General features: G+C 46.2%; 1 protein-coding gene across 1 annotated transcript; it reads right to left on the bottom strand.

Annotated features, from left to right (window-relative positions):
* Positions 1-1,326: 1,326 nt before the first annotated feature.
* Positions 1,327-10,858, bottom strand: TRIM16 (tripartite motif containing 16). Its single transcript, XM_080993810.1, has 6 exons — positions 10,117-10,858; positions 7,435-7,530; positions 4,608-4,841; positions 2,903-3,074; positions 2,712-2,807; positions 1,327-2,565 (listed from the first exon to the last, which is right to left on the bottom strand). Exons 1-6 carry the CDS (start codon positions 10,678-10,680, stop codon positions 1,898-1,900), a joined length of 1,830 nt encoding a protein of 609 aa, XP_080849936.1. The 5' UTR covers positions 10,681-10,858; the 3' UTR covers positions 1,327-1,897.
* Between the last annotated feature and the right edge of the window lie 3,171 nt (positions 10,859-14,029).

Here is a 14,029-nt window from a genome sequence, read left to right as displayed (position 1 = left end):
CATGGATGTTTACAGGGGTAAAGCCAGGGCTTTCTTTTTTCAGCCAGAACTCACCAGAACGCAGTTCTGGCTTCTCTCAGGTGGGCACCATTGCCATTCTAAGAGAATGAGGGAGGTGTTCATGGTAGAATGATGGTGAGTTCTGGTACCTCTTTTTTTCTAGGAAAAAAGCACTGGATTAAGCCTATGTGAATAGACTACCCACAAAGAATTCCTTGGGAGCTAGAAACCTGAGTGCATAGCCTCCTTTGCCTGTGTACACATTGTACATTTAAAGGACATTCATAGCACCTTTCACCCTCCAATATTTCTTTGCACTGTAGTTGCTTAGGAGTTGCTGGGAACTGTAAATCTGTGAGGGTCAAATGTATGCTTCGAAACTGTTTCAAAGGTAAACTGTGCACACAGCTCTCAGGAAAGCCCACACACTCAGAAGTCTACATTGGTAGGCCTTTCCCTTGCCTAATGGGGGATGTTGGAAGCTACATGACTTTAGGAGTTCAAAGCGGTTTATGGGGCACAGGTTGTCCTAAAATCTTGACATCATCAGCCTTTGCTTAAGCAGCAGAAGCTAGTTGAACTACTCCTTCTCTGGCTAGGATGGCCGGTACAGGAGGAGAAATTGTACAGAGAGCAGCTATGAGACATTTCTTTTGTGTCTGTGCAGTTTGAACTTCACCTGTACTGCAGAAAAGGCAGTTTTATCATCACAGTCATTTCTCCTCCATTCCTGAATTCGCAAGTTAACAAAGTTAAAATAAAATAAGATTTCCTTTTTGTAACACACTTCCCACGGGAAAAAGGGAATTCTAAAGAAAAACAAAATCACTTAAAGAAAGGGAAACCTTGACCATTAGTTGCTTTGTTTCTCAGTTTAGAGGTGGTGTTTAACCGGCTAGCGAGCAAACAAAACTGTCAAGATGCAATCGGCAGTTTACTCAGTGATAGCCTTGTCCAAAATGGTCCACACCCAAGTTTGCATGACCCCTGTCCTGAATCAACAGCCTTTGTACTTGCCACATACTGTGAACCTGTGGGTCGGGGCCCTGCTCATTTGATTTTTGCGAGCATCTAGTATTAAAAAATCAATAAATCAATCAATGATGATTTGCTTTGCTATAGGCCAGGAATGGGCAACAGGTGGCCCACAAACGAGGTCTAGGCCCTGGGACAATTTCACCTGGTCCTTGGTTATCCAGCCACATTTCACTCAATGTAATGTTATTAGTTTAGAAAATCCAAACCACAGATTTTTCCAGACAGTGTAAGCAGAAAACAAATTCTGATACCATATCAAAACAGTCAAAGAATCAAAACATAATAAAATGTGATAAATAATAAACCAAAGTTTATTCAACCTGCCAAGATAATGCAGTAAATGAGAAATGCCCACAAATTCCTTTGCTAAGAAAGAACAGTTGTTTTCAGAAACTGAACAGCTCTAATGCTGTGGAACTGCTCATCCAGGCCACAAGACAAGAGAACTGGAGACTTGCAGCGCTGCTGCTGTTGATGTTGTTAAAAAATGCTTCTTTACACATGTATCAGTTGAGCATCAGGGAGCAGGCGAACACTGAGGCAGCCAATGCCAGTCTTTAAAGGTGCATCAGTTCCCTACAAAGTAAACAGTGTGACCTTGGAGATTCCCTTTCCCCCAGCTGTTTCTCAATTTGGAGAAGATATTTAGTGGGCCAGTAGGCAACCAAAAAGGTAAACATGCAATGAACAATTCAGCTCACCTGGTTTTGTGATGTGTTTGTTGGCCAGATAAAAGTATTGCGCTAATACGGATATTTGATTTTTTCCCCCTTAGAGGCCATCATGTCTGCCTTTACCTTTTAATTAATTCAGCGGCGCACTTGTAGTAAGAAGGAGTGCCCATGATCACATCACTTAATCAATGGCTGTGTCCCGACTTTGATGTCTTTGTACTTGCCTCTGCTTCGCTCTCAGGTGCCAAGGCTGTACTGGAAGAAGCTGCTTCTCCCAAGTGAGCAGGAAGAGGTGCCAGAGTGGCCTCAGCCTCATCCCACAACTTGACAATCTGCACACTGTTCTCCTTCTTGGATAGCCAGAAGGCTGGGTAGAGAGGTTCAGTAAACTTGCACTCAAACTTATGCAAAAGAGTCATGACATCCGAAGCAATGCCGTAAAAGGAGAGGGTGCCCCTGGGGTAATCCAGGTAAACTCCTATCCTGCTGAATCCCTGGACTTTCAATGGTGTCTCCACATCACTATGCCAAGCAGAGAACTCCTTCCCATTCCACTTAACACACCAGGAGAAGTCATTCCCTGAGATGCAGCTGTTGCTTTCGGAACCCTTCCGGTCAATGCTCTTGTTCGTCATGCCAATGTAAACGCCAGCCCCAAATATCTCGACCTCAAAGTAGTAGCGGCTGATGTATAAGCTTTTGCCCGACAGCACCTGGCGCCAGTGCTGAAATCTCTCTGGGTGATCCGGGTACGGGTGCTCCCACGGCGTGGTGTTGGTGACTTTGTGGTTGTCTTCCAAGAGCCTCAAATAGCGATGAGAAGTAACCGGGTCAAACGTCAATGGGCAAATATCTTTGGAGGAACAAGAAATATATCGTCTTAGTTTAAAACCACTGTTTTCCTCTCACTGTTCCCCTCAAAACTCAACAAACCAACAGGCTTGCTCTTAAGAGTCTATTCATCTGAAAGATACAGTCATGTATATAATTATGCCTTACATTTCAAGAAGTCACTCCTGCTTTTAGGTTCTGGGGCCGTTATGCGGTGCTTGAATGGGATCATGGCGGACACCATTGTTTTGATGCCAGCGTCCTCTGCAAAAAGAAAAGTAACACAACAGCTTAGTTGCAGGAACAACAGAGGAAGTGGTCACTGGACTGGATGAGAGGGTTGGTAGATAGGCACTCACCATCTTTAGCAAACTCCTGCAACTTGTCCTTATAGGAAGTTTGTAAAAGTTGTAAAATATGTTCCGTGGACTCTGTGACCACCCTTCGGATCCCTGACAATTTGTCTTTTAGACCAATGTAGACACTGGGCAATGTGTCGTCTCCTTCGCTCTTCTTGAATTCACAGTATTCCTGTTAATAAATACCCACATACATACATAAATACCGGTAGGGCCTCTCCAACCAACATATAATCGCCCAACCTCAATGCTACCTCCCCACACAGCAATTAGGCAAAACCAAACAAACCCTGCATCCATTGGTGGCAATGGAAGTTGTTTTAAAAGCCTAGTTGCAGTGCAAGGGCTGTTTTGTGGGGGGCCAGACACAGGTGAGAAGCCAAAGCTTAACCATTTCCACTCTGGGTGTTTGATTCCCTGCCCCCACCTCTCTCCCAAACACAAACCTCACGCAACAACTAATATTTTTAAAACAACTATAGGAGTTGTTATTTAAGCCTAACTGGATCGCTTTTCAGGGGAGTCGCAGCTGGGCTGGGCTGGGCTTATCCTTCCCTTACAATGTGCTAAACAGGAAGATGCTACAAAAGAGGGATATGCACTGCTTAGCCTGGCCTCACTCCCTGCAACTAACTGCTCTTCTGTGGCAGCTAGAGAAAAGGAGGCACACATCATGCACATGATTGGTTCAAGTTATTGCAGCCTAATAACCTTCCTGTTTCTTGGCCATCATTGCTATTAATATTTACCTCCACTTTTCTTTTCCAAATCAACTCAAAGTGGCCAAATCCCAGGTCCAGAGACATAGCCCCTGTTTGGCAGGCCAAGATCCATCTCATCTCCCAACCCTGCTTGGGAGGGGGAGCAGGAAGCAACAACTGCTCCAGATCAGGGGCCCTGCGGGTACTCCAGGAAGGAGCTGGGCATCAGAACCATCCACAAAACTACTCAGTCATTGTCTGATGGCTGCTAGGGCAGCAGTTTCATCCTTGGCTCTTTGGCTGGACAGCTCCCTGGCTGACTCAGGCCTCCTGGTCTCAGGCTTGCTCCTGCTGCTTCTGGAAAGTCAGACAGCTCCCCAATCTCATGGTACTGGAGGAGTTTGAGCCAAGAGGCTGAAGGCTGCAGAAATGAAGTACATGCATAGGAGCAGCTTCTCTCACCAGCAGCTTCTGCTCACTCAAATGCACACATTAGCTGCCCATGTAGCAGCAGCTGGTCTCACAAACACGTACACAATGCATAGTATAACGATGGAACTTGCTCGCACAGGAGACAGTGATGGCCACCAACTTGGATTGCTTTAAAAGAGGACAGGGCAATTTCGTGGAGGATACAGCTATCCATGGTCACTTGCCACCGAATGTCAATATTCTACCTCCACTGTCAAACCTAGTATGTCTCTGTATATCACATGCTGGGAATCACAAGTGGGGGAGGGGTCCTTTGCACTTGGGTCCTGCTTGTGGGCTTCCCAGAGGCATCTGGTTGGCCACTGCGAGAACAGGATGCTAGACTAGAGGGGCCACAGGCCTGGTTGAGCATCTCAGATCACGCAAACACACAGGAGCACGCACATCTTACAGAAAGAAATGCAATGAGACAGCAAGGGTTGCATTTCATTAGCATTTCCTTAACCCAAACATTTGACCATGTTAAGTCAGCAACACCAATTGACCATTTGCCTCTTTGCCACTTAAGGTACCTTCAGAAAGATGATGTCATTCGTGTGTGTGGCCATCTTCTCCAGCCTGCTCTTGCATTCCTCCATCACCACCCGCTTGTTCTCAAGATGGATCTTTATCCCATTAGCATGATTAACGGCACCACGCTCCTTCTCCTCTAGGAAAGCTAGCACAACAGACTGAGTCTTCTTCACTGCTTGGAGCAGCTCCTCAAACTTCTCTTCCACCAAGGTTTTCACTTCAGATACGGAACTCTGCAGGGGGAGGAAATCACCATCTTTGTTATTGGAAAAGTAACATAGTGCAGTGGTTAGAGGTCCAGTGTGGTGTGGTGGTTAAAGTGTCAGACCAAGTCCTGGAAGTTCAGCAATCAAATCTCCATTCAGCTAAGAATGTCACTGAGTGGCCTTGGGTCTTGGGCCACTCACTGTCTCTCATCCTAACCTACCTTAGAGCGTTATTGCAAACATAAAATAAGAAAGGGAAAGAGAACCATGTATGCCACCTTGAGCTCTTTGGAGCAAAGGTGGGATAAAAATATAATAAATTGATTGATAAATGTGCCCATATTAATATGAGATGTGAGGGCAAAAGAAAGAAAAAAAGCTGTTGAAGGAGAGAAAACAGAAGGCACTGTGAAAATAAATGAGCAACAGAGACATAGAATATCCCCTTCCTCTATTAGACAGCCAACTCCTGACAAGACCAGTCTGTCAACAGCTGTCATTCAACTACTCAGCGCTGGGAGTGTGCCATACCTGGTCAACATGGAGACAGGATCATCTACATCACGGATGGCACACATACAGATTTTCAGATGGTGTTGGACTCTAACTCCCATCATCCCCTGCCAACATGATCAATGATTATGGATGATGGTAACTGGAGTCCAAAAACATCTGAAGGGCTGTAAGTTCCCAACCACCAAGATAAACCTTCAAGCCGGAGGAGCAACCCACAGAATATTTTACATTCCTCAGGCAACTACCAGGCTGGCAGAAGGGTTACGCAGTTTAAGAAGCTTTCCAATAAGTGAAAATGAATTGCATTAGTCACTCCTCTATTATTTTAAGGAGGACCAACCCTGTGGGAACCTCCCAGCCACGTAGAAATGTTACTCATCTGCTGGATGATATCATCAAGCTTTTGTTTCCACAGCAGATTGAGCCTGCCACTCCTCTTCCACATTGGCCATCAAAGTTGGCACATGTGAGTAACAATCCAGACAAGGTAAGAAGTGTTTTGGGTCCATAGGAACACTGATCCTACTGTCACAGATTTTGTGGCTATACTTTGAGAAGAATCAAAGAACAAGATGAGCATAAAAGGGGGAATGAGAGAGATCAAAATGATTAAAATGCTAAACCACAAACTTTAGTCCCTGTTTTTCCATGATGACAATGGTCATCATCAGCACTCAGCATCCTAGGGCCACTACCATGGTCCTTCACATCATGAAGCTACATCTGCAAGCCATCATTTGGATTTCCCAGAGAGTTACGACATCAGATGCTCCAGGGCATCCTTCCCGAAGCCAGTGCCCTCCAAATATTTTGGGCTCCAATTCCAATCATCCCTGACCATTGGCCATGCTGAGATGGGAGTTGGTGTCCAACAACATCCGTAGGGCACCAGGTTGCTCCAGGACATTATGAATCATAGAATCATAGAATCATAGAGTTGGAAGAGACCACAAGGGCCATCGAGTCCAACCCCCTGCCAAGCAGGAAACACCATCAGAGCACTCCTGACATATGGTTGTCAAGCCTCTGCTTAAAGACCTCCAAAGAAGGAGACTCCACCACACTCCTTGGCAGCAAATTCCACTGTCAAACAGCTCTTACTGTCAGGAAGTTCTTCCTAATGTTTAGGTGGAATCTTCTTTCTTGTAGTTTGGATCCATTGCTCCGTGTCCGCTTCTCTGGAGCAGCAGAAAACAACCTTTCTCCCTCCTCTATGTGACATCCTTTTATATATTTGAACATGGCTATCATATCACCCCTTAACCTCCTCTTCTCCAGGCTAAACATGCCCAGCTCCCTTAGCCATTCCTCATAAGGCATCGTTTCCAGGCCTTTGACCATTTTGGTTGCCCTCCTCTGGACACGTTCCAGTTTGTCAGTGTCCTTCTTGAAGTGTGGTGCCCAGAACTGGACACAGTACTCCAGGTGAGGTCTGACCAGAGCAGAATACAGTGGCACTATTACTTCCCTTGATCTAGATGCTATACTCCTATTGATGCAGCCCAGAATTGCATTGGCTTTTTTAGCTGCCGCGTCAATGAGAAATTGCTGCTGTTGCTAACACCACCAGCTATGCCTGAGGGGTCCACCAGAGGACATTTTGCCCAGGTCCTTTCCAAACCTGGAGCCAGCCCTGGTCCAGATTGTTTTGTGGGGTTACAGTCAGTTAGCAAAGTCTACGAAGATACAGCCTACTTATAACAAAGAGAGGGCTATGGGTATGCCTTTCTTAATACAGTACAATACAGTGGTGCCTGGCAAGACGAAATTAATCCGTTCCGCGAGTCTCTTCGTCTTGCGGTTTTTTCGTCTTGCGAAGCACGGCTATTAGCGGCTTAGCGGCTTAGCGGCTATTAGCGGCTTAGCGGCTTTAAGAAAAAGGAAACAAACTCGCAAGAACTCGCAAGACGTTTCGTCTTGCGAAGCAAGCCCATAGGGAAATTCGTCTTGCGGAACGACTCAAAAAACGGAAAACTCTTTCGTCTAGCGAGTTTTTCGTCTTGCGAGGCATTCGTCTTGCGGGGCACCACTGTGCAGCCAATTTGAGACCAACCTGAACAGGAACTTAGCTGGAAAGAAAGAGGTGGCCTAGTGAAAATCTTACCACTATAGACTCTGAATTTCTCTGCAGCTTTTCAATTGCATTTTCTGCTGACTTCAGTTTCCAGTCATAGCCTGCTTGGAGCTGAATAAGTTCATACTGTGGATAGATAAAATCAGTGGTTATTGAAAGAGGCAACTCAACAGCAGTTTTTAAAAGCCATGAATCAAATGGAAATATCCATTTTCCCTTAAAAGCAATCAATCTGGGATTCGTATCCCCTGAGGGCCAAAGTGCACATTACATCAAATGTGCAATCATGGGCTAACAAACAGACAGATAGAGGTGCTGTTGGTCAGTAGGAAAGCTTAGTACCTGATGGGGATGCACTGCCCTTCAATGACAAGGTTTGCAGTTTGGGGTACTCTTGGAACCCAACTTTGCCATGAGATTGTGAGGTGGCAGCTGTGTGTTTGCACAGCTTTGACCAGTGTGCCAGCTGTGCCCTTTCCTGGAGAAATCAGATTGATATTGTCACACATGTTTTGATCACATCTATTCTAGATGAGATGCCTGCAATGTGCTCCACACGAGGCTGCCCTTGAAAGGTATTCAGAAACTTCAGCTGAGGCAAGATGTGGCAGGAACAATGTTAGCCAGTTTTGCTTTCTGAAGCAACATGTTCCTGAAATATACTACATTATTTGGTTCCTCTGGCCCTTTAGGGTGGGGGACGATCCATTTGTAACTAAGAGCATGTCCACACTGCATGTCCACATGCATTTAATACTGCAAGCAGGTGCATTTTGGGGGTGCTAAACACATGGTGGCATCCCCATGTCATTCCTATGCCACACCTTCGGTTGATCTAAATTTGCATTCTTCAGGGGGACAGATTATGAGCTTAACAAATCCCTTTGGTATTAAATACGAAACATCAAATAATAGTTCTATCCCGGAGAACAGGAATAGACAGAAAAAGCCAAAAGCTCACACCTCCTACACAGGTAGTCATAACGGCTATGAATACCTGTCTCTTTCACCCAAACTATGATTCACAGCAATTTCTGGAATTACTGCTACATTATAAAAGCCTCAGGCTGGGAAAGTTTCAATGTAGAATCTGGGACATGGAAACAATCATCCAAATGGGAGGAAATCAGAACTCCTTCATAATTGTTTGCCCAAAACTGCACCCTAATTCATCATTAAGCGCACCGGGCACTCCTTTGAGATTATTGCTGTAGGTTTGTTTATTTTTAAGCTAAATATTTTACAAGGAACATGTAAAGTCCATGTTTGTTTTTGCCTAAACATCTGAATGAAAGATGCAGCAGCTTATTCTTAACACTGGGTGAAATGTGTGTTCATATTCAGTGATTTAAATAACACCCACCTTGCATAACTACGGGGGGGTGATACGAGTCCCTTTGTGATAGAAAGGGAAGGTGGAAAGGAGGAAGTAATTATTACATTATTTCTTATGTTCTGTCCTTCCTCCCACATAGCCAACAATCATAAAATGACGACATTAAAACCATCATTTTAAAACCTCAGTTCAGAATACCTTGCAATATCCAATACGCTATAATGGATATTATAACACAAATCATATCAACAGAGGCACTGTAATTATGCTCCACTGCTCCAGTGCCCCAATGAGAGTAAATTTCTAAGCTGCTGCCTCAGTCAAGATAGTGTGGGAGACCATTTGATCTCAACTGGACAGGAGTTCCGTAACTAGGGTGACACCACTGAGAAAGCCCTACTTCATGCAGTGGTTCCTTGAACCATATACCACTGGGTGCAAGTAGAGTTCAAATGCAAAACCTACCATGTGCACAATTGCCACAACAATGCTAATTAACTCTTTGAGTGAATGAATCTTAACTTTAATAGCTATTGGTCCCATGATGGTGTCGTATATTGGAAACTCTCACTGCAGCTGAGGATCTTTCCAGGTCAATTTCTACCTTGAGCTTCTAGCTGTAGGAATTATGCCTACTAAACTACTGATTCTCTTGTCCTGTGGCAGCTGCATTTTTGTCTCAGTCCTCACTGAGAGTCAAGACATAAAGCCAAGGGCTGAGCCACAGAGCCAGTCATCTAAACTGCCAGAAATATGCTGGCATTGGTCAGCATTTGACACTCAGTCACAGCTTCCCAGCATCTGCATCCAAGGGCCAAAAGCTGATCTGTGCCAAATTCTGCATGTGCTGCCAGTGGTGACACAACCAGTTCAGTCCTTAGTAATATAGCAAACTCCCCAGTTGCCCTGGGCTTGGGATAATTGCAAGCAGGCCCTGAGTGTAGATAACACTTGGCAATACCACCCTTTTCTAACAGAAAGCAGGCACACCCCATTTTTGTCCATCCAACTTTTGTCAGATTTCCCCTGAACTGTGATCCCTTCTGTGGGATGGCCTCCTGGGTTTCATAATATCTCAAGCTACATAACCATGAAACCCCAGGCATCCGACATTTGCAGCAAAACCCTAGCATGTTTACTCAGCAGCAAGCTCAGCTGCATTCAGTGAAGCCTGTTCTCTAGTAAGTTTGCTATTCTAAACAATCTTAACATGATATCAAGCAGGAATCCCTCCAGCAGCACTCTGGGCCAGCCATGCACATGTAAAAAGGCTGTGTGCGTATGAATGAGAACTCTAGGCCCCGTATTTCCTAGCAAGCCAGTATCCCATGACATTCCCCCTGAACACTGACAGCGCTCAGAAAGCTACAATTTACCTCCTTTTCTTTCCTGGCTACCCCACAGGTGACAGCCTTATGTCCCTGGTGTCCATCTGCAAGGCACTCCTCACAGACACACGCAAGGTCAGTATGGCAGAACCAACCGAGGTGTCTCTTGTGGACTTCGCAGCTCTGCATGTCAATGTCCTTCATTGGATCCATAAGCTTATGGGTCTGGAGTTTGGCGTTCTCCAAGTGAGGCTTCAAGTGATCCTGGCAATAGTTCACCATGCAGGTCAAGCAGGACTTCACTGCCAGCACCTTCTCAGCCAAGCAGAAGTCACAGAGGACCTCTTCTCCCTCTACCGCATCCCCTTCCCCAATCTTGCCTGGTGGCTCCTCTTTGGGTCCATTTTCAGTCACATTCTCTCCCAGGCCTACTCCATTGCTGGGAGTGTGTCCTCTTTCTGGATCCGATGACAGAGGGTCTGCTTCCTTTTTCAACCCTACGCTCTCACACTCTTCCTCGCAGATCTGTGATCCATTTGCCGCATGGGTGGAGTCTTCAGGTATCAGTTCCCGTGGCAGTTCTTTGGGACAGCTGGATTCAGAGTCAGCCATTTTATAATATCTCCTGAACAGAGCTGCTTCTCCAACTCCGACAGCTGCTGCCTTCTAAGGTGTTTGCACTGTAGCTGCACGCAGTCCAGATATGAAAGAACAGTCACACCTGAACACTCCTCAGCGCCTCAGGATATTAACTCTTTCCTGTCACCTTCCATAAGCTTGAGTTAAATTACGCAGCTTGGCATCCAATAAAATAAGCCGCTGGCGTGCTCAGCCTCTTCTCTGTTAAGATTGCTGTGAATAAGCACCAATCCACAAGTGGCTAGTTATCTTTCTTATTTTCAAAAGGAAGGGGGAGGCCCTAACCAGAAGGGGATGGTGCGTAGTTCAGGAAATACCTGGCATTATTACTCATTCCTTCTCTCAGCTTAACTATGAGTAATGTATACAGACCAAGAGGCTTTTCTGAAGCCGGAATGTGGCTTGGGAGGCACGAGAAAGAATTGTGCAAGACAGCGATGGGAAACTCCGTGGCTTTTCGGATTTTGCTGAACTCCAGCTCCCATCAGCCCCAGCAATGGGGCAATGGTCAGGGATGAAGGGAGGTAAAGTCCAGCCTTACCTGGTCCCCAACCCTGGTGCAAGAACACGCTGCACAATCCTATACATTTCTGCTGAGAAGTCCCGTTGCATGAAATTGGAAACCAAAAGAAAAAGGCACAGCACAAGAATGATTCAAATTAATATGGCAATATGGGGGGGGGGGACCGTCAAAGCAAATAAAGTATCCAAACAAGAAAATGTGGAGGACAACTCTTATGGACAGTTCTATGAGTTCAGGCAGCACAATCTCTTGGAAGCAAGCCCCAGTGAACTTCATGAACTGTGTGAGACTTTGTTTAGGCTAACATGCTCAGGGATAGACTGCTAGTTGATCATTCAATGCTACCCAACAGGTTTGGAGATTGATTGCACATGGTCCGAGAAGCCGATGAAGAGGAGGGCTTGGGGTGAGGAATCAGAAAGATACAAGGACCTGAGAAAGAACTTCATCAGGATTCTGAATATTCAGGTTGCATATTGTACATTCTCTGGGCAATGTGCACATTCTCTTATCATTATGCATCGTCTCCAAGAAACATGCCTTTTTTCTATCTCTAGTTCAGAAGCTAGCAATGTGAAGGCACTGACTGCTTGTCAATCACAGCTTAATCTTACATGACCCACAGCATACCCTTCCCAGATCAGCTGATGGGGTGTAGGGCTCCAGAAAAGCCCTTTTTTGCATTTCATCTTCTTTTTTATCCCTCTCAGCTGTTTTCCACTCAACTGCACAACACAAGTGAAATTGCAGGGAGAGGAAAGTTTTAAATCCTGCCTCCCACCATCCTGATGTAAATTGCCCCTCCTGCCATGCTGCTATTGAGCTTAGGGGAAAACTCGAAAGCAGCATGGGGGTCAATCATCATTAGAATTGCAGTGGAGGGAAGAGTTAACCACCTGTGCTGGTCCTGTGGGTTACCCAAGAGGCGAGGTCCAAGTCCGGTCCGTGGTCAAAGATGCAACGTGGAGGCAGTCCGTAGTAGCTGAAGCTGGGTGCAGGGCAGGGAGTCGGATGAAGTCAGGAACAGGCATGCAAGCAGGGAGTCAGGGCGGGTCAGGAGCTCAGGCAGGAACTAGCAACCAACAATGTTGCTCCCACAACTTGGGACTGGGGCTGGCCGGCTTTTATCTGCCCCGAGGCATAGGGTGGCCCTGATCCTCTGGTGACTCGCCTCTCCTGGCCTGGAGGCTAGCACACCTCCTGTGGGAATTTAGTTCCCTCCGCCTCTCTGCCCTGAGCCTCTGCAGCTCAGGAGAGGCTGGAGGGTTACCGGACCCGGAGGCAACCTCACCTTCCTCTGACGGGGCTGAGAGTGGAGCACCTGCAGGCAATGGGTCCTCCATCACCTCAGGAGCCAGAGCAGACTCAGTTGATGCCTGCACCTGAGGATCCAGCACAGGTGAGAACGCTTCAGGCTCATGCCCCAGCCCCGGCTCAGCTGGTTCTGGAGGCGGGGAATCCTGTGCAGGCTGGGATCCCTCAGGTTCAGCATCTGAGTCCGAATCCCAGGCCATCACACCACCTGAGGAAGGGTTGCTCAGCAGAGAAAAGAGGGCTGGGAGAGCTTTCAATAAGCAGAAACTGAGTTTTCTTGTTGCACCATTTGGGTTTGCCTTAAGGAAGCAAGAGACCCTGCAGCCTCCATGCATTAAAGCCCTGTTTCTCCTACTGGTCCCCTTCACCTTCTCTCTGCTGCCCTGCCTTCTGCAGCAAACAGGAGTTCAGTTTGTGTTCCCCACAACAGATGAGAAAGAGAAGGTGGGCAAAGGGATCTGAGGGAGGGCTATGGAGCAGGGAGCCAACCAGCTGGATAGTCTCCCTGCTGCCTCAAGACATTTAAAGGATTCTCATATGAAGACATGACAAATATTGATTCAGGTGCATTGTTGCTTAGGAAAAATCCAAACATTGTGGCCCCCGTTTGCCATGTATTCTTAACGAAACCTGTTTTTTGAACCAGGCTTTTGCCTATACAGTTTCTTAAGATTACAGAAGACCTCTTCTTTCAAGGTGAATGCATTCCTAAAGCTTGATTATGTTTTTTGCTATGCTGAGTCAAAAGTATGATGCCAGGTATAGAGCAGATAAATAGGTGACTGCCCACGGAAAGTAGGATTGACAAGCACCGCCTATCAGCTGGTGCTTGGTGCTTGCAAAGCCTTTTGCATTCTCAATTCACGTGGGACATTGCTGAAGGTTAACTGGCCTGGCTGATACCCCACATGGACTGTGCATGTGCTCTAAAGATAATGTCCCCACATTCGCTACAGGATGCAGGAGTTCCTTGACATATTAGTTGACATGGAAAGAAAGTCTGAAAACCATGCCCATGGGGTTGCCAGTTTGCAACTCAGAGACCTTTCAACCATCTTGAGAAGCTGTGGTTTTCTGGATAGAGAACAAGTCACACACAACAGAGGGAAAATTTCCCAGAGTAATTTTGTTAGCTAATGTGACCACTGAACCCTGGGCAGAAATTTCAGGAAGATCATATAAACGCTGCCAAAATGGGGCAGAACTAACCATGTCGCAATGCTCAGAGCACAATATGTAACTGCTGACAAGCTATTTTTCACATACAAACATACAGTAAGTACCTGTTCTATGAGACTGACTGCTGTGCAAATGATCGTTATAAGCATATCAAAAGGTCTTGATCAGGCTTCCTCAACCTCAACCCTCCAGATGTTTTGAGACTACAATCCCATCATCCCCAACCACTGGTCCTGCTAGCTAGGGATCATGGGAGTTGTAGGCCAAAAACATCTGGAGGGCCGAGGTTGAAGAAGCCTGGTCTTG

The sequence above is a fragment of the Podarcis pityusensis genome, assembly GCF_964106645.2.
Source record: "Podarcis pityusensis genome assembly, chromosome: 2".
NCBI classification, from domain to species: Eukaryota; Metazoa; Chordata; class Lepidosauria; order Squamata; family Lacertidae; genus Podarcis; species Podarcis pityusensis.
Note: the sequence above shows the minus strand (reverse complement) of the source record. Positions and strands in the feature narration are given on the sequence as shown.

Excerpts from the sequence above, each read along its gene's own strand:
- TRIM16 (XM_080993810.1), bottom strand. The coding sequence starts at position 10,680 with ATGGCTGACTCTGAATCCAGCTGTCCCAAAGAACTGCCACGGGAACTG. Across the intron at positions 4,842-7,434 it reads GAAATTCAGAGTCTATAGTG|AGTTCCGTATCTGAAGTGAA; the intron begins GTAAGATTTTCA and ends CTCCCCCTGCAG. Across the intron at positions 2,566-2,711 it reads CAGGAGTGACTTCTTGAAAT|ATATTTGCCCATTGACGTTT; the intron begins GTAAGGCATAAT and ends GTTCCTCCAAAG.